The sequence below is a fragment of the Zootoca vivipara genome, chromosome 7, assembly GCF_963506605.1.
Source record: "Zootoca vivipara chromosome 7, rZooViv1.1, whole genome shotgun sequence".
In the NCBI taxonomy this organism is placed as follows: Eukaryota; Metazoa; Chordata; class Lepidosauria; order Squamata; family Lacertidae; genus Zootoca; species Zootoca vivipara.
The window spans coordinates 86,382,608-86,408,028 of NC_083282.1; the positions used below are offsets into that span (position 1 = coordinate 86,382,608).

The 25,421-nt window shown below is 46.4% G+C and overlaps 1 protein-coding gene across 1 annotated transcript; it reads right to left on the reverse strand.

Annotated features, from left to right (window-relative positions):
* Window positions 1-792: 792 nt before the first annotated feature.
* Window positions 793-22,900, reverse strand: HRH3 (histamine receptor H3). The gene is made up of 3 exons (XM_035123227.1): window positions 22,654-22,900; window positions 9,451-9,617; window positions 793-1,680 (listed from the first exon to the last, which is right to left on the reverse strand). Exons 1-3 carry the CDS (start codon window positions 22,898-22,900, stop codon window positions 793-795), a joined length of 1,302 nt encoding a protein of 433 aa, XP_034979118.1.
* Window positions 22,901-25,421: the final 2,521 nt, after the last annotated feature.

Consider the following 25,421-nt stretch of genomic DNA (forward strand, 5'->3'; position numbering starts at 1 on the left):
GCTAAGATTCAAATACTTGATTAGCCATGAAGCTCAGTGGCATCCTCCATGCTGAAGAGCTGTCAGTGCAGTAGATGCAGAGCTATTTGCACTAATATTTTTAAATTTGTGTAAGGCAACTTCCTATGTTCCTAGGTGCTGCAATCCAACAACATCTGGAGTGCCACTAGGGATGAATGGACATGTCCATTTCAGTTCCCTCAATTTCTCGTTTCCCCCCCAATCTTAAATTCAGTTTTCCACAATTTTGCAGCAACCTGTGAATTGTTTCTTCTTTAAAAAAATAATCTTAATGAAAAGTTATCAGCATTTTCGCATGAATTTCTCCTACTCAATGTATCTTTGTATGAATTTTTGCCCAATAGACATATCTTTGCAAATCAGTTTTCCCTAATATAATGCATGTTTCTATGCTATTTTCACTCGTGCGTGGATATTTCACATTTTCCCCTTGTATATGCAGGGTCCCCCCCCCACACACATGTGACTTGGCCAGATAACTGTCATTTGCAGAAGTGAATTTCAAATGGTGGCTGTGTTTCAGTTATCCTGTTGCTTTGGAAAGTGTGAATTAAGTTTGCCTTTAAATGTATCTGGAATCAAATTTCCTCCCCATCCTTAGGAGCCGCAGGTTACCCACCCTGTCCTACAGGGTATATAACCCTGGTAGGTTCCTAGTCCCACAGCAGCTCAACACCTCTCAAAAGCAACACCTCTCATGGGAAGCAAACTCCTGCAGAGCAATATGGCAGAAGAAAGTATCCTTTCTAGCCTACAATGGATTGAAACTGGTTATTTCCAGCATTTCTGGAGGGAACTGTGAGGCTGGATCTTGAGTTTCTTGGGGCACAAGAGTTTAACAAAAGCTCTCCGGAAGCTGTGGTGGCAGAGGGGGTAAAGGACAGGGTTGATGGCAGAATTGACCCACAGGAGCCAGAAGGAGGTCTCATACCAGTACTCGGGGACACAATGACCGTGACATGCAGCTCGGATAATCATGAGAAGAGTGTACGGTGCCCAGCAGAGGCCAAAAATCCCCACTATAACGGCCAGAGACTTGGCTACTTTCTTGTCTCTGGTGAGCCTAAAACGCTGGCTCATGTTCTGGGAAGCCACCTTCATCCGTTTCTCTAGAGAAAGAGTAGATGCTGAGTGTTTGTAGTTCTTTTTGATGAAAAGCTTTGCTTTGCTGCCAGTAAACCCAGAGCTCTCTGTGCTCGAATACTTGACATTCGTACTCTCTTTGCTGCTTTCGTCTTGGGCGTCCCATTTTGGGACACCCAGAGTTTCTGCCAGATCCCTCTGCTCCCACTTGCAGCATTTCATGGAGAGCTTGGCTTCAGGGCTCATTTCGATCTCCTCCACAAAGTTCTGGTTCTGAGCCTCATGCACCACATCCAAGCGGGCTTTGGTGCGCCTCTGGATGTTCAGGTAAATGCTCAAGTTGAAAAAGGCGACGCTGATGAATGGGGTGAAAAACTCGATCGTGGAGGCTGTGATGAGGAAATACCAGTTGTAGAAAAACTCAGCGTAGCATTCCCCGTCGGGTATGATGCTTCGGCCGGATATGTACTCCCAGCTAATAATTGCAGGTCCATAGAGCAGGAAGGCTAAGACCCACACCATCGCCATCTTGAACACGGCTTGCTTGGTGTCCCCTTGCTGAGCTCTGTAGGACACCTGTAAAGGGAGAACATGGAGTTGTTTTCTTTAGATCACCAACCTTTTTAGGGCCATGGGCGCACTTGGATATTTGAGCAAGTGCTGTGGGTACCACTTCTTGCCTGTCTCTCCTGGACCAGCCCCACCCAAGGCACAGCAAGAGGAAGCAAGCAGGCACACACTTCACTTTCCCAAGTGATCTGTATAAAAGTCACACCCAGTAGAAGGAGTCTGAACCTTGAAAAGTGCATAGGGCCAAAAGAGGAAGTGGGACAGAGTGTCTCTCTTCCAACTTCCTCCTTCAGCAATATGTACTTCTCAAGGGAGAAAAGGGTAACTTCTGTGATGCAGTGAGTGGGGTGGCTGAGAGGCTTTGGGGGCGACAACAGAAGAGCTCAAGGGTATCATTGCACCCACAGGCATTGTATTGGGAGAGGCTTCAACAATATCAGAAAACGTTTCTGAGAAATTTCAGGTTAGCCATTCAAAATTCTGAAAGAAGGAGAAGTTCATGAAGGACATGAAGAAGGACATGAAGATGATTGCAGGGTCCGGGTTGGTTCATATGGTTCTTGAATTATTGCAGTCCTGTGCTGTTTAAGGCCTTGTCGTTCAAAACCAGCACACTTTGAATTGGGCCCAGAAACTACCGGTAATTGGCAGCCAGTGCAGCCGGGCCAGGATCAGTGTAATCTGCTCAAACCATCTTGCCCTGGTGAGCAAGATGGCTGCTGAATTCTGCACCAGCTGAAGTTTCTGAACTGTATTCAGAGGCAGCCCTGCATTTAGTGTGGTGCAGTAATCTAAGCTAGAGGCTACCAGAGCATAGATGACAGAAGTTAGGCTATCCCTGCCCAGATGGGGGTGCAGCTGGGCAAGCAGCCTTAGGTGGTTGAAGGCACTCTGCACTACTGAGGCCACCTGAACCTCAACCGACAGCAAAGGATCCAGAAGTGCCCTCCCCCGAAGCTACATACCCATCAAGAGCAGTGGGGGGCGTATTAGCACTGGAGGTTTGCATGATCATCTGGACAGAACAAATGGCTTAAAAGAAGAGCTGTTTTAGTCTGCTATGCAGCAATCTCACAATTTCTGGAACATGTTCTGTACTTTAAAAAAAAAAAGAACAGAACATGTTCAATGCATTTGCATAAAGCAATGCTAGTTATATCATTAGTGTGAAAAGCACAAAAAGGCTTTTAGTCTCTCAACCTGCTACATATCATTTATTAATATTTGAAGGTGGGGTTTTTTTTTGATGCTCCATCAATTCGTTCATTAACTCATGTGCTGAAATGCATCGTGCTAAATGAAATGAATTTTAGTGCAGCCATTTGAGTTTATCTCGGGCCATGATGATCCTACCACCAGAGGTCCACAAAGATATTTTGCGCTTAAAAATAAGGAAATGGTTGGGTTTTCCTGCCCTGTCTTGCCTCCAGAATGCACCCCTTTGGGGGACTTATGTGGGTGTAAACTCCATTGGCTTAAATTCTGCCAGCTTAGCCCAGGTTAAGCCAGGATGAGGGAGTTATGTTGGCATAAATATCCATAATTAAAAATGTACAATAAAACAATCCCATGAAAATAGAACAGCAAGTAAAACAGGGGAGTGGCTAGATCAAGGGGATGCCGATGCAAACAGGTGTGTTTTCAAAAGCCCACAGAATGCCAATACAGATGGCGGCCTCTTGCATTTCAGCAGGGAGTACATTCCACATACGTATCTGCAGCTCAGGATAACACATCATGTATCTGATGAAGAGAACTGTAATCCACAAATGCTTTCACCATAATACATAATGATGGTTTTTAAGGTTCTACATAGGACTCTCTGGGGGGTATTAGCCTAGTGAGCCACATTGGCGAAAGCCCTGAGTGGGAACTTCCACTTACACAATGGGACATTCCCTCTCTCACTTCCTCCCCATGCCTCCTGAAATTGGCTCGCTGTGTGTGTTGGGAGAACCCCCAGAACACCAGGTGGGACAAGGGACGGGAGGTCATAAGGGACCCTTCCACCTGGCACAATGTTGAATTCCACCCACCATAATTCTTTTTGCTGCATAAAGACTAACACACAATTTTCACTTGTGTTATGTGATCTAAGGCAAACAAAAGAAACAGGCGAGCACACATTCTTTTCAGCGCATCTGCTGATGTTTCCCACTGAACTTTCCTCTTCAAAGCCTTACTGTTAAGTGCAGATTAGCTACTTATGTTAATGGCCAGCTTTATATATCTGCTTTTTTCCAGACTTACTGCTGTGAGCAGCAATGAAAGGGGATGAGGGAAATGTAGGAGGGACTTGGGGTAATGGAAGTGATTTCTTTGGCCTTCGACAGCCACACACTAATGGATCAAGATGGACATTTAAAAAGTGAATGCTTCCTTCCACTAGGCTAGCAACTTAAAAATGGCATCTTTTTTTTGGCTGATAGAACCCGGGCAGGAGAAGAATAGAGAGGATTTTTGTGTGCAGGGAGGCGCTGTAGCCTCGTTTTCATCCCCAAAATTGGGATGCCAGGAGGAGCGTGGCTTCCGGTCTAGTGCTCCGGCAGTCGTCAGCAGGATCGCACCAGAGCCCCTTCTGTCTCAGCACTCTGACCTGACCCTGATGACTTGTTCCAGAGTGAGCATCTTTTGTTTCAGTGCTCTGGACTCATGCCAGAGCACTGGACCCCAAAAATGGGACATTCTGGGATCCCAAGAGGCTTCTGTGATTCAGCGTGTCTCGCTTAAAACAGGACACTTGTGGGGTATGTGATAGAGCACCTGCCTTGCATGCAGAGTGTCCCATGTTCTATCCTCCACATCTCCAGATAGATTCATTGAAATTTAGAGCTGTAAGGGTCCACGAGGATCATCTAGTCCAACCCCCTGCAATGCAGGAATCTTTCACCCAACGAGGCGCTTGAACCCGCGGCCCTGGGATTCAGAGCCTCGTGTTCTACTGTCTGAGCTAATGTCCCTTTCAAGAAACCCTGGAGAGTTTCTCCCAGTCAGTGCCAACAATATTAAACTGGATGGGCCAATGGTTTAACTCACTACAAGGCAACTCCCCAAGCTCCTGAGTGTGCAGGAAAATGATGGTGGGCTCTGCCCTGACTTGGCACCGCTGCAAGGATTTCTTCTCAGTGCAAATGCTAGCATGGCATGGATGTTTTTGCCTAGAACCATAAGAGGGTTAAATTTCTCCTCTGTGCTCGCTGCAGTCCTGATGCTGATCAGCTTCCCAATCTCTGGATGAAGCAATTTGCATGTTTAATAAGCCTTCATTCTAGATGCAAAGCTAATTAAAGTCAGGAGTAGTTTCCCTTAATATAAATACACGTCCGTAAACATGTCATATATAAATATGCCCTGATTGACTGGGCCTGTTAGGCGAACACTTGGAGGTTTGCCTCAGCATCATACCTGAACTGGCATTTACAGTAGGGGAAGAAGGGTGATAGCTCTGTGGAAGAGCAATTGCTTCGCAAGCAGAAGGTCCCAGGTTCAATCCCCGATGTCTCCAGGTACGACTGGGAAAGATTCCCTGCTTGAAAGCCTGGAGAGCTGCTGAGGGTCAGTGTAGGGACAATAGTGGCCTAGATAGATCAATGGTCTGATTTGCCAGTGGGGTGCAGTGATTGAAATGCAAGCCTTGGATGGAGGAAACCCAAATCTGAACCACACACATTTTCATTCATGGACTAAAACACACTTTCTCAGCCTAATCAACTGCCTAGAATTTCTAATTAGCCCAGAGAAGCATGTCATAAACGGAAAACATGGAATGATGATATGAGCTTGGGGTGTTAAACTGTATGCCAGACCCCTCTAATCCCTGGATCCAGCAAGACTTCTAATTCCCGGAATAGTCAAGACAGCTTCCTGGTGAGGTGATGGGGGATTAAGGTGCGAGGTGGAAAATGGATGGGGGCTCCCCTCCCTCCACAGACAGGGACGAGAATTGCAGTGATGTGAACTACATAGAGGCAAAGCAGCAAACTACCGTAGTGATAGATGGAGCAATGTCCGACTTCTGTTTGAACCCAAGGCTGCAGCTATGGGAGAAACAAAGTGTTGCCGCTGTGAACCCCTCCGCCGTAGGCTCAGGTTGTATATATGTGTAAATAAACCACATATCCTAAAAAGACCACAGTCTCAGTTGTCCCTCATTCCAAGGAAACCAAAACCCGGGAAAGCGCCTGGAAACCCCTCGGATCTCACGGCGCTCAGATATTGGGGTGGCCTGCAACCATAACAATAACAACGAGTGAAAGGCAGGCAGCTGATCACATATTTCACTGCTGCATAGGCAGGAGCGGAGACAAGGGTTGCGGTGGGGGCAGTCTGCCCCTGGTGTCACCACTGGGGGGGGGTGACAAAATGCCAGACGGCACTCACCGTGGGGCCTGCAGCACACCCGAGCCACGTGTCTCTTCTGTCTCAAACAGTTCACCCGCCGCCTCCCCCTCAGCGGTAGGGCAGCCGAGTGGGAGGAGGCAGGCAGACTCCTCGGAGGCCCTGCAGAACCTCCTGCCCCAGCTGGCCTCGCCACACGGGCAGCTGGCCCTGCCCCTGGGCACAGAGCACGCACGCCACCCCAGGTTCCTGACCGACTTGCTCTGCTGCTGTGCATAGCTCCTAGTTTTCTATGTGGTTTATCTCTGCTTGTCACCTGGTGGGAAAATTGAGTTGGCAACATGTACACAGCAATCCTTCGTAAATGCCATTTTTAGTATTTTAAATCTTCCATCATCTTTTGCTCCATCATAGCTCTGATAACCTATTATAAAGAAATGTTTCAGCTACACCATTCTCCTATTTTCCTTCTTCTTTTTAGTTTTATTTTGACATGCTACCTACCCACTTAGCTATCATTGCCATTGAAAGGTTTTTTCTGCCGCAAAAGGATGAAAACTGGGTTCTTGCACAAAATCCGGTTCTCTCCCTCTGGTAATACTGCCAATGCTAGCTTTTGGGAGTTTTAAGAGTTAACTTTCTAGTCCTCATGACTGTGTTGAAATTTTTGAAAACAGGAAGATAGCATGGCCATCAAACTAAAGGCAGTCATGGTGGAGGGTTTATGACCAGAGGGTAGAACTTTCTCTATGGTTCTACTCATACAAAGTCCAGTTTCATTATTTGTCACTCTCATATGTGCGCCTTTCTCCCCTTCTACCACCCAGCTAAGGGACGCAGGTGGCGCTGTGGGTTAAACCACAGAACCTAGGGCTTGCTGATCAGAAGGTCAGCGGTTCGAACAGGGTGAGCTCCCATTGCTCGGTCCCTACTTCTGCCAACCTAGCAGTTCAAAAGCACGTCAAAGTGCAAGTAGATAGATAGGTACCGCTCCAAGCGGGAAGGTAAAAGGTGTTTCCGTGCGCTGCTCTGGTTCGCCAGAAGTGACTTTGTCATGCTGGCCACATGACCTGGAAGCTGTATGCCGGCTCCCTGGGCCAATAAAGCGAGATGAGCGCTGCAACCCCAGAGTCGGTCACGACTGGACCTAATGGTCTTTCCTTTAGCTATCTGCATTTGTGTGTGTGTGTAAATACATGTACCCCAAAAGGGGGGAAATACGAACATTTACAATCGGTCACAAAACCCTGCACATTAAGTACAGAGCTGCATATTTGTTTCGTTTTGTTTCCAGAAGGGTAGCTATGCTAGTCTGTTGTAATAAGATAGCAGAAAGTCTTGCGACACAAGACGAACATAGTTTATGGCATTACATTTCCATGGACTATAGTCCATTTCGTCATATCCATGGTGTATTGTCCTGAGTTGTATGTATATTTAAACATGGGGCTGGGGAGCAGGAATGGTAAGCAGGAGGAAATGAGATGCAGAAAAATGTAGACTGTGATAATTATGCATCATTACCATTGACCAGTCACTTGTTTTGCTGCTGCTAGCTTTAATCAAATCTCAGGTAGCAAGAATTCAGAATTCTGTGCACACAAGTGGGCAGACTATATCAAGCAAATATTTCTGAAAGTGATCCTTCCTGCAGTCTCACCCACACCATATATTTAAAGTGCGTTTATACCGTAGTATCTGAATAGCTATAGCCTCCCCCAAAGAACCTTGGTGACTGTAATTTACTCTTCACAGAGCTACAATTCCCAGCACACTTAACAAACTGCAACTCCCAGTTTGCTTTAAATGTATGGTGTGGGTATTCTGCTTGGAACAGGAAAGACAGTTACAGCATTGGTGAGCAGGACACCTTCTGCTCTGTTCCAACAATTGTCCTTTAAACAGATGTCCTCTGACTGTAAGGGGGGGAAATACAAAGGAGAATTTCTGGATGCCAAGATCCAAGTTTGGGCCACATTCTCTTTGGTGAGAGAACTCCAGCAGAGATTTAAAATCACAAAATATACAGCAAAGCAAAGCATGGAAATATAGGCTGTTGGAACCTTCAAATATGCCCTTGTCAGTTCCAAAACTTTCCTCGTCTCCCAGAATAGGGAAAAGACCACACGTTTGGTAAGATAAAAATGGTTTACTTACAAACGCTTCAAAGGTCAGTTTCATGTGCTTTTCCACACACCAGTCAGAAAAGCTGCATAAGCAGTAAAACGTGACTTTATTACAAAGTGGTGGAAATCCCTAATTATTGCTATAGGAACTCAAGAGTGGCTTGTGAGAGCCATGCGGTCTGAGCTTGGAGCAACCAGTTCAGACGTCCTCACACATTGAGGTTCTCTGGTAGTCTGAGGGGAACAAAGGTAGCCCCTCTTAAGATGAACTAAGCCTGGGATGACAGCTTATTCTATAGTTTTAACCCCTTTGTGCATTAATTACGATAAGCTTAAGCATGTTGGTTATATGAAGATGGTTATCCTACAGTCAGAAGGGGCTAGAATCACAAGGTCCTTTTAAAGGAATTGTAGATGCCTCCAAAAGGCACCAGCTGCTCCTGATATTGGCCCCTACATGCCCTAGCAGTTGCCACCTTCTTTAGCTGTGCCAGTTTCAGACCCTGGCTTGGAATGGCTTCTGCCTTCCTGAATATCTGTCCCTGTGCTCCACCCCGCTCTGCTGCTTCTCCTGCTGGCTGGGGCTCAGGCCACAACTTCCTTGGTGCTGAGCTGCCTCTGGTCAGCGGCCAGCCCCGCCTGTGAATTTGGTTCTAGCATGATACAGCATTGGGAAGGGCCACAGCTCAGGGACAGAGCATCTGCTTTGCTTTCTGAAGGTCCCAGGTTCAATCCCTGGCATCTCCAGGTAACTCTGGGAGAGACCTCTGCCTGAAACTCTGGAGAACCACTGACTGTCACTGTAGACAATAATAAAGTAGATGGACCATTGGCCTGATAGCTCAGTTGGTTAGAGCGTGGTGCTGATAACGCCTAGATCACAAGTTCGATGCTGCATATTCTTGCATTGCAGAGGGTCGGACTAGATTAGGCATAGGCAAACTCGGCTCTCCAGATGTTTTGGGACTACAACTTCCATCATGCCTGACCACTGGTCCTGTTAGCTAGGGATGATGGGAGTTGTAGTCCTAAAACATCTGGAGGGCTGAGTTTGCCTATGCCTGGAGTAGATGATCCGCAAAGCCCCTTCCAACTCTATAATTCTATGATTCAGTATAAGTCAGCTTCCTAGGTTCCTACACTGTGAAATATAAATCTTCCTTGTCTTTCATTTTCTTTTCTTTTATACAGGATTTCAGAGAAGCAGGTGATAAGGCTAGAGGACCAGGGGCAAAATTTAAGAGGGGAATAGGCAAACAAACAGCAGCAATCCATCAGAGACAATCAACTCTTTTGCACAGGCACTACTCACCGCTCTTGTTACCGAGAGGAATCTGTCATAGCTAATCAGCACAATGTTGAAGACCGACGTGGTGCACAGCAGATAATCAACCACCAGCCAGAGCTTGCAAAAGCTTCTTCCAAAAGTCCACCTGCCAGTGAGCACGTAGGGCACATAAAGTGGAATGCAAAAGGCACCTGAAATGAGAGAGTTCATTTTATGTCTCCTTTGAACCACATCAGCAAGGCCGGGAAGTGAGTCGTGTCACCTGGGCACCCCAGGACCTCCATACACACTGCCTGGGCTAATGCCCCAAAGAGGTCACTTCTGTGCCGCTGTGGCACCAATTTCACTTCACCCAGAGGTGCACTCCATTGTCTCTCGAGACAGACGGACACCACCACCAACTTTGTGTTTCCTCTGCTGCATTCTGGCCTCACAAAGAGGGCGCTGACTGTGCACAGCTCACAAACTTCCACTGCCTGCCTGCCTGCCAATCAGATTCTTAACCGTTCCATGAGTTGCTGTGATATTACAAATGTTGATTGGGATGGATCAGTCACAAAATGCTGACCGTCTCCGAAACTGCTGTTAGGAAAGTGGACATTCATTTGCAGCAGAGGGGGAAATGCACAGAGAGTTTAGAGAAAGAAGTGTAGTCGTACTATTTGGGGGCAGGAGTTGATGGCTAAGGAAGAAAGATAAGGCTGTCTCCAAAATTAGGAGGCTACGGAAGATCACCATCCAGGGACTAGGGGCCAGAGAGTCTATGTGTTTGTGCCAGCATTAAAAATAGCAGCAGTAGCAGCAACAACAACTACTGATTACAAATTTCCCGTTTCACAGAATACCGGTACACAAAACCATTGAGCTGGAAGGGGTGAAAGGTGAACATCCTGCTAAATCTCATTCTAATTATTTCCACACAGACTGAACCACAGAAAGCAAACAGCACCATGCAGGTTATTTTCCCTGGCTCACTTGTGGGCAGAACTAATGAACAATTGGCAAACTGAACACAGGAGGAAGCTACCTTTTACCAAACCAGAAGGTTGGTTCATCTAGCTCACTAATGCCTGCTCTGACCAGACAGCCACTTTCCGGGGTTTCAGGCAGCAGTCTTCACCAGATGCTGCAGACTGAATCTGTGACCATCTGAATGCAAAGCATGTGCTACACTACTGTACGATAATCTCTGCTGAAATGTGCCAGTGCAGCGAGAACGAGAAACGAAGGTGAGTGGGGCACAGCTAAGAATACATTCGGAGTCGTCACTTTGGAGAGTAAACCCAAGATTTTGTAATGGACTGGCAATAAAAACCATGTATAGCATTTGCTGGGCTATTCTTTGCATTCCACGCCTCCCCCACTTGCCCACTGCCTTTCTGTCCATTAATAGCCCTGTGCTATGGGAAATGGGATGGGACTGGAACAGACTCAGGCTGTGTGAAGCTGGTTATAGACCCAGGCCAGGTGGGAAATGTAGAGTCGTTTCACTGATCTTTGCCAAAGGGTCCCTCTTTGCCTCTACCAGGGAGAGTTGCAGTAGGCACCCCCAAAATCATAAACCCATGCCAATTGTCCCACCTACCCTCCACTCACAGGAGTCAACTCCCAGGGGCTGGGCTCCCCCAAAGTGGATGCACATTGTATTCAAATTGTGTGCATGTGCCGTGTCATGTGATCTATGATGAGAGGCTGGGCTTATCTGCCCCCCACAATATTTTAGTCAAGTTGGCACCCCCGCCCCCATCCCTGTTCTGGCCTGATCAGGTTGACTGCTTTTCTTCACAGCACGGCAAACATAGCCATTCTGCAATGGGAAGACAGTGATTTCACTTTCGTTAAGGGAAACTTGCAGACTGCAGCTGTATTCTGAAACATGTTCTTGACACAATAACAGCGCATTACTAGTGGGTTTATTTTGCTTCAGTTTGTTCTGCGATGCTTCCCCAATACTTCCACATTACTGCTGTTTGGAAGGGCTATAGAGCAATGAAAGTGGAACAAAAATGAACCAGAACATTTGTGATATAAAACGTTGCAGGAATTCAGCAGGAAGTTACGGGATAGGCACTGATTGGAAATGAAGTAATGTGACCACTCTAAAGCTTTTGCAGGTGATAGAATCATGAGCAACATTTCACAACCTGTCTCAAAGGCTCCATTACTTTCCCAACCTTGGTACAAATTGGTTTGGGGAATAGGCCTCATCCCCAAAAGCCCATCTAGACTTTTAAAAAGGGTCGTCAATACAAACAAAATGTACTGTGCCAATCTCACAGTTTATAGTATAAATAATTTGAAAAGCCACAAGACACACTCATTCCAATGCAACGTTTATAAGCCGATACATAAAGAACGAGAGCAATTAATGGGTAGTTATGTACGGCTAGAAGCCTAATTATAACTGAATCAATCAATCAATCAATCATGTTGTGATCCTAACAACAATGCAAAAGCCAAACCACTTTGCCAGGAAAATTGTATCAATTCCCCGTGTTTGTTCCAGTTTTTAATGTTAATTATGTAACTGATATTTTGGAATGCTATTAATTTCATCTCTCCAAGAGAAATTTTTTCACTCTTGCTACATGCTGATAAGATTCTATGTATCCCGTGGAGTCCAAAAGGCATTAAGGTATTATTGTCCAACACAGGCAAATACAGCAGTAAAGAGTACTTCAGATTATGGGCTGCAATCCAGATATACCTGAAGGAATGTCTCCATCCCCATCGTTCTGCCCAGACACTGAGGTCCAGCTCCGAGGGCCTTCTGGTGGTTCCCTCCCTGTGAGAAGTGAGGTTACAGGGAGCCAGGCAGAGGGCCTTTTCAGTAGTGGTGCCCACCCTGTGGAATGCCCTCCCATCAGAGGTCAAAGAAATAAACAACTACCTGACTTTAGAAGACATCTGAAGGCAGCCCATTAATTTAGGGAAGTTTTTAATGTTTGATGTTTTGTTGTGCTTTTAATTCTGATGGGAGCTACCCAGAGTGGCTGGGAAAACCCAGCCAGATGGGCATGTTATAAAGAAGAAGAAGAAGAAGAAGAAGAAGAAGAAGAAGAAGAAGAAGAAGAGGATAACCATAACTGGGTGAGGTCCCTTTGTTTTCACAGGGACTTACATTGTTCAGTGGGTCTTCTTTGCAGTAAGTGTACATATTGAGAGCATACCCTCAAGTGTACAAATTCAGTGGCATGTACTTTTGAGTAGACATGGCTAGGATGGCACTGTCAGTTATGCCTAACCTTGGTTGGATTGGAGCCATGTCCAGGCCCAAACAGAGGGTGGGCCATATGGGCCATTTGGCCCGGGCCTCCGATTCCAAAGGGGGCCTCGGTCAGGCTCACTTGTCTTATCTCAGCCTATTGCACTGCAGCTTCCTTTCTTGATTAGCTCCTGAACCCCAGAGACAAAGGCAAAGGGCAGACTCACGTAAACAAAGGCACAAGGCAGACTCATGTAAACAAATCCCAAAATCCCTTGCAGAATCCCAAAAATTTCCACTCCCCCCCCCAGGGTAGGTGGGCTTACCTGGCTGGTTGTCACCCATCTTTCTATAGCTGGGGGTGGGGCAAAGGCTTTTCGGCCCAAGCTCACCTTTGTTTTCTTAGCAGCTTTACTGCTCTTGGTCTTCGTTAGGTAAGTGTTTCTTACCTAATTTTGGGGCTGGGATGTGACCTGCTGGGCATCCTGAGGATGCCGGGGGCTGGCTCCGGGCAGTTGTGAAGGTCTTGGAGGCCTCCCACGGCCTGGAGGCCAATTGAAAACCCTCCACAGGCCCGGGGGAGGGTTGGGCTTGCTTCACTTGCGATACTCGAAACATATTTCCCGTGATGAAATTTAGAGGGAAGTGCTCCTCCTTAAGCAGATTTTCAATACAAATTTCAAACTTATTTCTCCGTCACCGAAAGAAATTGCCGATCAAATACTAAACTTGAAGATGGGCTTGGACCCGCTGCCCCCAATTCACATTTGCTGGAGCCTGTCCAGGAGGATACCATGGTTAACGGCATCAAATGCCAATGAGATAACAAGACGCAGGAGCAAGGTCACACTCCCCGTCCCACACTCTGCAAAGGCCATCCATCAGGACAACCAAAGCAGACTAAGTTCTGTGGCCAGGACTGAACAGCAGATTGGAACTCAAGACTATGCTTCCTCCATAGTCACATCCTTCTTGGCATTGCACTCTTCCACACTTGCCTCAAATTTGCTGAGTATGTGCTGGCAAACACCCATGAGATTCTCCAGCCCCTTCTGTAATATATCAACAGCCGGTAGGCCTCCTTTGGTCTGGATGCGGAGGTTTATTTTTCTTTCAGAAGGATGGGTGATGCTATATCTACAGAACTATATCTATATAGCTATACAGTGGTACCCCGCAAGACGAATGCCTCGCGCAACGAAAAACTCACAAGACAGTGTTTTGCGTTGTGCGAGGCGTCTTGCAAAACGAAGTTTTATATGGCCGTGCTTCGCAAGACGAATAGGGACGCATTACAGTAAAGTCCCTTGCCCTCGCTGCCATGCCGCGCTCACCCTTGGGGATCCGCTGCCACCTGCTGCCATTGCCGGCCCAGAATTGGCCCCCTCAGCGCCGCCAACGCACGCTTTCTCCTGCTCGCCCTAGGGCCGGCCCGGGATCAGCCCCTCAGCGCCACCACACGCTTTCTCCTGCTCGCCCTCGGGCCGGGCCGGGATCGGCCCCCTCAGTGCCACCGCCAGCGCTGATCAGCTGAGAAGCGGGTACAGTACAGTGCACTGAGTGTTTGCGTGTGTGTGTGTGTGTGTGTGTGTGTGTGTGTGTGTGTGGAGGCAAGTTGAATAGGAATGCATTCATTAAATTTCAATGCATTCCAATGAGAAACCGGGCCTCGCAAGACAAAATTTTACGAAACGACTCGCGGAACGAATTAATTTCATCTGTGAGGTACCACTGTATCTTCAGGGTTTTTCATGATCATGTTTAAGGGAGTTGCCAAGGGTGTGGTCCTCATTGTGGAGCACAAACATAAAACAGTTCTTATCTGTCCCCTCTGCCTGTACCATCTACAGCACTTGCGGCTTCTTCCCGTCCTCCTCGTCCCCCATCCTCTTTCTCGCAAGGCCGCCAAGCGCAGAGGACCTAAAAGGCACTGTTGTATTTTCTGTTTTGTCTTTATATGCAGATACGGTTCAAGCCTTGAAATAAAATCATTTGTCAGCATAACTTTTGTAAAAATTATTTATATACTTACTTATTTATAAGACTTCAGTGATCCCCAGGGGGGGAAAGGGGGGGCACATTATCTACCTGGCCTGGGCCTCTGCCTGGCTCTGCAAGGGCCTGGCCATGTCAATAGTACATATGAATGGAAGCCAGAAGGAAAACTGATAAGACAAGTTCCTAGCTTTTCTTGGGAGCCACCGTTTTAAGATTAGTAAATAGTGTGTGCAGATCATTCATATTGCTGACAAAGTTTTCAGCTTTTCTTAGGAGCTACCATTATAAATGGTGCGTGCAGATCATTCATATTGCTGATAAGATTAAAGCAGCAGCAATAATTAGTGCATTCACCAATCAATAGGGGGTCAAATTAGTGTCTCCAACCATTAGAGAGGCACAGGCGTGGAGCTTATAAGTAAAAGGAACCTATGGTTGAGGCTGACAAAAAAATATGTTTAAAAAAGCTGCAGATCTTCCAAATGTTACCTTTGGAGATCTAGTGAGAATAGAAGCTGTGGTTTCTTCCTAAGAAGAGAAGTACAATGGGGGTGGGAGTGGGGAAATGGAGCATACTGTATATGCAAATGCTTGACAACCTTGGTTTTATGCAAGGAACATTGCTTTATTAAAGATTTGTAGTATGAAAGGTTTTAGCTCATTGTTAAAGTGAAAAAATCTCTCTCTCTCTCTCTCTCTCTCTCTCTCTCTCTCTCTCTCTCTCTCTCTCTCTCTCTCTCTCTCTCTCTCTGGAGAGCCCTCCTGCATGGGACCCAGAGTTAATCTAAAACAGCATTCTGTTTCCAAAGCCAGCCAGATGCTTCTACAAAGCCCCACTAGCAGGGATGAAAATAATGTCTAATCATTTGATTCAGCAATTCATTTGAGATAGAGTTCTCAGAAATATATTGCCTTGATATTACCTTTAAAGGGCTTCTTGTGTACCCTGTACTCTGGGAACTTCAAGTCGAGTAAGGACTGCAAAGGATATAGCAGCTCTCTCTCTCTCTCTCTCTCTCTCTCTCTCTCTCTCTCTCTCTCTCTCTCTCTCTCTCACACACACACACACACACACACACACAATGTTGCACTCTCCAAATGCTTTGGACTACAACTACTATCATTCTTGACCATCAGCCATGTTCAAAAACAGCCATTGTTGACATGAGTGAAAGTATCCCTTAGTAATTAGCTGGGACCAAGCTATTTAGCAATTATTTTAATTAACAACCAATACTTCGGATTGAGACGGATGCCTAATTCACAGCCAGTGCAGTCATCAAAGAACTGACTGAATCTGCCTGTGTTTTTATACCCTGATGGAAGATGAGCTACTGTCAACTTCATTTTCTTATCCATCTTCAAAGAGAGCCCCACACAGAGTATACTGTCTTGAAGTATGCCCAGATTATACCTTGAAGTTACATAGACAACTCTTGCTAAATACCCTTCCATCATGGCAAATTAATTCTCGTTGCTGCTGCTCTTGCCTCTTATCCCTTCCACTGTTTTACAGGAGTGGGGATCATCAGGCCAGGAGAGCAAATGTGGCCCTCTGCTTGGCCATTGTCATCCCAGCCGAACAAGCCTCTGAAGGAAGAGGGACATGAAGCAAGGCCTCCATGAAAGAAGTAGTGGGTGGGCAGGCTGATAAGGACATACACAGTCCTTCAGAGAGCCTTGCCCCAAGCAATTTTAGGGGTTTATTACAAACTAGCTGACCCGGCCACGCGTTGCTGTGGTTCTTTCTTGTGATCCCCACCCCACCCTGTCCCGATCCATGACGTATCCGGCCCCTCCTCCCTCCACCCCGGCTCATCCCTGTGTTTCGGTAGGATACCCTTCCCTCTGTTGTCCCTGGGGAGTGTTGGCCCCTACCCCTGGTATCCTCCTACATTGGCCCCCACCTTTGGAGAAGGAGCTGTCAGTTTCTGGGTTCCATTTCCCAGTATTTACTTTTGTCTGAGCCCTCTGTTGTCCCCTCCCCCCTGTATCTCCTGCGCACGCATCGTGAACATTTCTATATATTTAGATTAAGGATCGGGGGTGATGATGCGCCCTGGGACCCAGAGAACTACTTTAAAAATCCCGACGGGGGGTGGGTGTCAAATAGCGAAGCCCCACAGCCCTGTAGCAACAGACAGGCCCAGACAGAAGGGAGGGGTCATATGGGCAACTTGGCACAGGCCTCCGAATTTAAAGGGGGCCTCGGTCACCTGGCCCGGGCCTCTGTCTGGCCCTGCAAGGGCCTGGCAACAGAAGGCGCGTTCTGAAGCACCCGAGTTGTTCAGTTCCATAAAAAACCCAGGAAGTGGCAAGGGGAAGGTAGGGGATTGTAAATTGGGGGGGGGGAATTGGGCACTGCAAATGTCTGAGGACTTAAACTGGGGAGAGAAAGTGCATGGTTGTTTTTTTTTATAAAAAAAAAGACGCAGAGGGTTGCATTCAGTCGTAGTATATGTGAAATGGAAGGTAATAGCCCCCCTTCAGATCCCCCTGAGCCTCAGAGTCCCCCTGAGTCGAGGCCAGATACTGTGGAGAGGGCAGGTTTCATCCCTGTGTCTCCCCCCACCCTGTTCTGACCCTTTACGTATCCCTGCTCCCTATTCATTGGGCCTTGTTGCTGGAAAAGGCCTGTTTTCAGTTGAAACAAAATAAAAATATTCCTTCCAGCAGCACCTTAAAGACCAACTAAGGTGCTGCTGGAAGGAGTTTTTTTTATTTTGTTTCGACTACGTCAGACGTTGTGGCTAATCCCTGTGACTGCCCCCATGTGTCCCGATCCATGATCTATTCTGTTTGTCCCCCCCCCCTCCGTGACCGGCGTATCTCATGAGGTTTTGAAGGATGGTATTTATTTTTGTCTTGTGGTTATATGGTGGGGGATTTTTTTGGGGGGGGGGTAGTGGTGCTAAATTGTAAAGTAATAACCCCTTGCCGTGCCCCCTGCAGCCAATCGAAAGCCGCGCCTTGGTTTCCGAACGTTTTGGAAGTCCAACGGACTTCCAGAACAGATTCTGTTCGCCTTCCAAGGTACAATTGTATATTGAATTGTGCCTGGAAAAGAACTGGAAGTCAATGCAAGTAGCACTAAATCAAAGCAATGTGTTCTGCAAAGGCTAACCCAAGTAACACTCTGCATTTTGCACCAGCTGAAATTTGTCTACACTCTCACGGGCAGCCTCATATAGAATGTATTACATTAATTTAATCTGGACATGTCCAAGCAGGCCTGTGTCGCTGTGGCCAGGTCAGGAACGAGCACAGCTGGTGAAACTGTGCAAAGACACTGCTTGCCACAGTGGTTACCTGAATATGCTGGAAATACACCAGATAAATGAGCACCTTCAAGCTATGAACCTGTTCCTTTAAGAGAAGTGAAGCACCATCTAGAACAGGCTACAGACCTAAACCTGTACAGCCTGGTTTCCAGATACCGTAAGGCAGAGCTTTCTGAACTTTTCATGTTGGTTGGTGACACACGTTTTAGACATGCATCATTTTGCGACACAGCAATTCAGCTTTACTAGCAAACCAGAGGTTAAACTAACCCCTTTCCAACCCCAGGAGGAGCGCAGGGAGCGCAGGGATACACTAATGTGCCACGCACCCAGTTTGGAAAATTCTGCCTTAAGGACTGCCTAATACCTGTTATCTCAGTTCAATCACCAAGATAATCTGAAGGAACACTATTAAAAACATAGGTTGACATTCAACTAAGTTTGATTGAGAGTAGACCCATTGAAATGAATGAACATGACTAAGTTAGGTCCATTAATTTCAGTGGATCTACTCTGAGTAAAGCTTAGTTGGATACCGCCTGTAAGAACAGGAGGAAAGTTCTGCTGGATCAGACCGATGACCCATCTATCCTGAACCCAATATCCTGTTCTCACAGTGGCCAACTGTGCTATGTAAAGGCTGCAAGCAGTTCCTAAGTGCAATAGCATTCTACCCATTTGTGACTCCAAAAAACTGGTCTCTGGCAGTGGAAATGGAGTCTATCATGGCTAGTTGTCCCTCATGTCTCCAAAGCTTGACTAGCCAGCCACTCTGGGCAGCTTCCAACAGAACATTAAAATACAATAATCTATTAAACATTAAAAGCTTCCCTAAACAGGGCTGCCTTCAGATGTCTCCTAAAAGTCTGGTAGTTGTTTTTCTCTTTGACATCTGGTGAGAGGGAGTTCCATAGGGCAGGTGCCACTACTGAGAAGGCCCTCTTCCTGGTTCCCTGTAACTTGGCTTCTCACAGTGAGGGAATCGCCAGAAGGCCCTCAGCACTGGACCTCAGTGTCCGAGCAGAGCGATGGAGGTGGAGACGCTCCTTCAGGTATACTGGACCGAGGCCATTTAGGGCTTTAAAGGTCAGCACCAACACTTTGAATTGTGCTAGGAAATGTACTGTTTTATTATTTAAGGATTAGAGTCCTACTTTCTAGGAGAAATGATAACAATATTTTTTTATTAATAATCCCCTGTGCTCCTAAATCACCCGAGTATGTCAGGACATTTTGCCAGGCAGGCACTTCTGGTCAATCTCAGGAGCAACAAATGCTTGGGTAGCACCAGATTTGGAGAGAAAGAGCAGTGCTATTGGACACAAGCTTTTCTTATCTAAAATGAAGAGGAGAAAAAAATAGTGCCCTGTCAAAGATGGTGTATTGGATGAAGTTCTGTTACAATCAGGTCTGTCAGTAAACACAAAGCTGGCTTGATATTTTCAAAGGAAAGTGTACACATAAATTGATTTTTTTAAAAACAAACAAAACAGGTAAAACCAGGAGCTCATCTCTATGATGTTTCAAATTATTGCATTTCTAGTCTGCTCATTACATATCCAGTGACTTTTCCTATATGCAGTTAAATGGGGCTGTCTTTGTATTAGGTATACATGCCAACGGTAGGGGCGGGGGACACTCTTACTATAAAAAAGGGGAGAGGGAATGCATGTTGATAACACCACTATAGAGATAATAGGTGAAATCCATGCTCCAGAAATGCCCTCATTTGACTACTGCAGTGCACTGTTCATTGGGTTGCCCTTGGAGACTAGTCCAAAACTGCAGTTGGTTTATAACATGAGAGTTAGATGGAAGGCTACTAAAAACATTTCTCTCTAGTATTTAAGAAAAACAACAACAACAACACCCTTCATTCACTTCCATTCTACAACATCTAATATAACCTAAGACATATTTGTCTTGGGATCAATATATTGAAAGGATCACCCACTCTGATGTGAACCTGCCCATTAATTTAGACCTACAGTCACCAGAAGCTCTTAATTTACCCCTGCCTTTGAAAGAAAGGTGAGTTTTGGCCAGGGGTAGGGACATTTCAGCGGTGCCACCCGAACTTGTAGAATAATCTCTCAAGAACAGGCACTTGGCAGCTACAATGTTGGCTTTCTTCTCGCTAGCTTTTAGTAGATGACGGCTTTAATTTCTGTTTTAATGTTGTATTCCTGCATTTTTAAAGATACTGCTGTTATATGCTATTCTTTGCTGTCAGTTGCCTGAAAGGTTTTCCTGAAAAAGGAGATAAAAAATATGAAAGTAAATATAGTTATTTTGGTTGTTGTTTTAACACACACATTCTTAAAATAGTTTGTGTGTGTGTGTGTGTGTTTGAATCTTGCTGACTCTCTCTGTCCACTCTGCAGCATGCAACTGAACTATGAAATGACACCTTGATTCCTATTTTCCCTCAAGGGGATTTGTGAAGCCGAGTTTGCACAGGGTTGCGGCCAAAACCAATTATTTACTTTGCCGTCTAACTCCAACAGCTGTTTTCACACATTATATACTTGCATGTGCACAGCAGTCACACAGGAAAACGTTTTATGTGATTTAGGAATAGACATGTGTGGATGGAAAATCCCAACAAATTCTTGAAGCAGTCCTGACGTTTCATGAAGTAAAAATAATGTTCCTGCTGTGTAGAAACATAATTCTGTTTTTGTATCTGCCCTATGTTAACATCAACTTTCGCAATGCAAAGAAAGAAAGAAAAAAGGTTAGGCTTATTGTTCTGGAGGGATAATCCCAGAGTTTATTTCTGCTTGCAAATCATTTGGCAAGGGACTAGTCCACCTTGTACCCTTTCATATAATCCATTTTGGCACATCATCTACCTAGTCTGGCATCAGTAAGACATCTACACTGACATCCAATTTGCTTAATCCCCCTCGCCCCCAGGCTGCCTGGCACATCCATCAATTTGCATTTCAGAGGTTTTGCATCTAGAGAATGATCACAGCCATATGGAACTGTGCCTCATGGCACAGAAAGAGTCCCCTTTGCTCTTAGCCACTGTAAGGTGAAATCCAGGATTTGACCCCCGCAAAAAAAAGTGGGGAGATGAGTGCCGTTGGAGGACAGTCATTACTCTTTGTTGGCAAAAGTGGGGGTGGTACATGCTCAACCAACATCTGGAAATACTGGAAGTCACCCCAGGAATGAGTCGCAATATTGGGTTGACTGTCAGGGATATCTGCATAATTTCACCAGCCATCTGTAGAATTATATATTCCGTCTACCAGTATCTTCATTTTCTGTAAGATGACCATGCTTGCCCCCATTCCCTGAAAAATGAGCCCACAAAAGTTAACATCCCTGCTCCTCCAGAAACAGTAGTCCCTGCTGAGATTTTGTTCTGAGCTGTATGATAGATACATAGATAGAGATCTGAGTAAGGGAAGCCATGGTAACAGGTAGGCAGCAACATGCACCAAGTAAACCACTTTATGGGGAAGCAGCTACTGTATCTCTCTAAAGCTGGATGCTGTCCATGTGTGCCTGTCCTTGGGAACCTACGTTTTAAGGGTGGAGAAACCTTTGCACTCGGAGAAAAATAAGAGTGGCCCAGAGTGATTTGTGCTTTATCCTCACAAAAACTGGCAGGACCCAGGAGCTGTGTGTGCACAGAAAACAGGTCCAAGCCTTCAGCCATCCATGGCGGAAAGTCTGATGTGCTGAATGAAAACAAGTAGTTTATGGCATGCTTCTCTATGGCACAGAGGGACATAAGAATGCTGCTTATACTGGGTCAGACCAATGGTACATCTAGCTCAGTATTGTCTACACTGGCCGGCAGTGGCTCTCCAGGGTTTCAGGCAAGAGTCTTTTGCAGCAGCACCTGGAGATGCTGGGGATTGAACCTAGGACCCTTCCTGGAGCATAAGGGGGGGAGGGAATTGGGAAGTTAAATGGTCCGTAGTGCACATCCTCTGAGCCCCAGTTCCCCTCCATGCCCCCTCTGAATCCAATCCACACCTTAGGACCCCTTCTATGGGAGTAGTTGACCCCTCCCAATGTATTCATGGGTGATTAATTTTCAGTGTAAATTTAATGTGTTCTTGGGCATACATACAGGTACATTTGATATTCTTGGAAGTGCGATCTGCAACACAGTGAATCCAAAGTTTTTGGACCTAAGCAGATTCCCCTTACTTGGAAATGAGTCCCCTTGATCTCAGATAAGGCTAACTTTATGTCATTTCATGGGATTTTGCACCAAAAACAATGCTGCAATTGTCTTAGTTCCAAGCAGCAGGGCAGACATCAGTTATGAAAGGGAGAAAAAGTGTCATTTTTCTACACAGTGGTTCCACAGTGGAAAGAAAAACATCTGGTTATATAAAACTGACTTGATAACCAGAGTAGTTCTTAACCCTGCCCACCTTTTGTTGTTACATATAGTTGCATTTGACTCTCTGCTGTTTGAAATGCTATAGCCTGGCTCTAAAAGGCATAAGCAGACGAGTTAATCTTTCTAAGAACAATCTTTAACAACTTGGAATTGTGCCCCAATGGGAGGGGGGAAGGCGAAAATCTCCCTTAGGCCCCCATTCCCCGCTAATTCCTCCTGAGAAGCGATTTGCAGAATAAAACTAAACGTCTTCTCCACGGCATCCTGCCAAGACCTTCACCGCGCCATCCCTTTCCCTAACGGGGTTAGACCAGCGTACAAAAGTATGAGCCACGGAGGAAGAGAGGTGAAGCCGAGGTGTGGTACTTTACCTACTAGGAAATCGGAGATGGCCAGGTTCAGAAGGAAGTAATTGTTTTGCGTCCTCAGACTGGAGTCCACCACAAAAGCCAGCATCACCAAGGCATTGCCAACGACCGTAGCCACGATCAACAAAGCCATGAGGACGGCCAGGACGACGGTCCACATGGTGGAGAAGCGTCCGGAGAGATGGTCCCCAGCGGCCTTCTCCTGGCTCCCGGAGCCATTCAGGGGCAGAGCCACAGAGGAGCTGTCCATTTCAGCACCACGCGGCTCCGCGGCTCAGGCTGGAAACTGTCCGAGCCACCTCCAGCAGGGAGCGGGACGGCACACCTGCTGCCGGGGCTTGGCTCCTGCCGGGCAGACTCAACGACAACTGCCCCTGCATTGTAGACCCACACCCAGCACCCCACAAGTCTCAGCAGCACCCCGAAAGATGACTCGACCCCATCCCACGAGCAGTTCGTTTCCTAAACAGCTCTCGTGGAGATGATAAAACACAGAGGTTCTGTTTCTTCGGTCTTTTGGTCTCCAGTTCTTTCCCCCGGTGGGGAGGTGGGTCCTTTCTCTCTTCCTCTCTGCCCCTGCTTTCTTCTTGCCGCGCTTTTATTTCGCTGAGAGGCTGAACCACGAAGGGAGAGTAAGTGAAAAGAACTCTGCTGGATTTGGGGCTGCAGGTTCTCGCTCAGCGTGCGAAGGGTCTGGCTAGCCTCTGGGCGAAAGCGGAGGTTTGCCTCCGAAAGGTGGAGCCAAGCATCTAACCCTGGAGCTGGATGCGAGTCCGAGCAGCACCAGCTCCTCTGTGGACAGCTCCATGCTGAACAGCCATTGGCTAGCAGCCTCGAAAAACCTGCAACCGCTCGTCTCACTTGCCGCTTGCTTCCTTGTTTCTGCCTTTAAGACGCCGCTTTGTAAAATCCACACACGGGTCGAAATACAATTAGCCCAGCCAACGAGGCAGCACTGTTTACTTTGGGACAATTAGCGAAGACTGCATGAATAATCAATACGTCTACGTTTGCAAGATTTTCCTAGGGAAATCTCTCTCTCTCTCTCTCTCTCTCTCTCTCTCTCTCTCTCTCTCTCACACACACACACACACACACACAGTGTGTGTGGTATATATTTCTGTCGAAGTAAAGTAAAACAACGAGTGCTACAGGTATACGTTACGATCGCCAGCTAACTTTTATTTATATGGCATGTAATCCCCCAAATTCATTACAAACGTCATTGTATCCGCCTTTACAGCATCTTTGTCAGGTGTTTGTTGGTTTGTTCCCATTTTACAGGTGGAGGACTGAGAATCAGAATAAATGCATTGCCTCTAATCCGAAAACGCACAGCAGATCTGGGATCTGAACCGCTGTCTTTCAGACTTGAGCCTGATTCATCGGAGCACACTTGCCATCAAGATACATGGAGATTCTTACTTCAGAGAAATGGTATCCAAAGTAGCTCAAGGGACGTTTTATTGGTGCAACTGTGTGTGGATCAGAGAGCACACTTCCGAGCTACGCAGGTCTCGGGTGCAGGAAGGGAAGTACGGTTCCGTTTGTTCATGGTGCTATTGTTAACAAAGTACAGGTTACCAGCAACAGGCAAGAGATAAGACCAAGACAGGCTGACACTGATTTCAGAGCACCAAGTGAGAATCATCACAGAGGTACCTGAGAACTAAAGCAACAAAAGGTGTGTTCGCAGGAAAGTGCAGCTTATGGTTGCAATGGCTCACGTAATATCCTCTCTCTTTTGCAATAGCTGAGAGCCAAGGCAATAAACCACAGTGAGTCATTAGTCCAGGTCAGATACCAAGAGGCACTGCAACATAATGATACCAACTGATACCAACTGATGCAATCTTGTGAGCTCCAGTGGCCCTTTAAAGTTTAAACTTTAAGGATTGAAGCCCAAGCACACAGCCCCTTTCGGATTCATCCGGGGCAATTTTGTGCTAAGTGACTGACGGGCATGGCTTGCCTTGCTTTGTGTACCTAAGGTCCTGCTTCTGGGTCCTATAAGCCCATCTTAGACTCTCTCCAACTCCATAGCTCAGTGGGTAGAGCATGAGACTGCTAATCTCAGGGTTTGACCCCCCACACTGGGCAAAAGATTCCTGCATTGCAAGGGGTTGGACTAGATGACCCTCACGGCCCTTTCCAACTCTAAAATTCTATGATTTCCTCCAGAACAATCATTTTTAGCTTTAGCTTTTCCTCCATCATTTGGAGGAAAACCTTCATTTACTTTGCTCAGGGCACTTGAAAGGCATACATCAGTGATGCGAGGCTATTCAAAAGTTTCAGATCCAACTATACCTGTAGTTAGGAGTGACAGTCATGGGTCTTCAGCTTGGTTTCCTCTCCCCCCTCCCAAAAACATTAAAAGTAGTGACAGTGATGGATTGTCCAGCTTTGCTGAATTTCTCAGCCCCCCAAAAACATTACTTAAAGTGACAGAGATGGATTCCTTTTTTCTCTGCCCCCCTCCACTTCAAAAACCGAACATTCTTTTTCTCAACAGGGAATGTCTGGGCACACATAGGAACATGGAAAGCTGTATTCTACTGGGTTGTAGATTAACAGAGTCATAGAACTGTAGATAGCTGGAAGGGACCGTGAGGGTCATCTAGTCCAACCCCCTGCAATGCAGGAAACGTTTGCCCAGTGTGGGGCTCGAACCCACGACTCTGAGATTTAGAGTCTCATGCTCTACCGACTGAGGAGTCAGCTATGCAGCTGCAAATAAAATGTTTTAAGTGTGTTGCAAAGTGCAATAT

What these genes read in the sequence shown, in the direction of transcription:
- HRH3 (XM_035123227.1), bottom strand. Translation starts at nt 22,900, where the DNA reads ATGGACAGCTCCTCTGTGGCTCTGCCCCTGAATGGCTCCGGGAGCCAG. An exon ending in CATCTCCGATTTCCTAGTAG is followed by an intron (nt 9,618 to 22,653) that starts GTAAAGTACCAC and finishes CTCTCATTTCAG; the next exon opens with GTGCCTTTTGCATTCCACTT. An exon ending in TCCTCTCGGTAACAAGAGCG is followed by an intron (nt 1,681 to 9,450) that starts GTGAGTAGTGCC and finishes CTCCCTTTACAG; the next exon opens with GTGTCCTACAGAGCTCAGCA.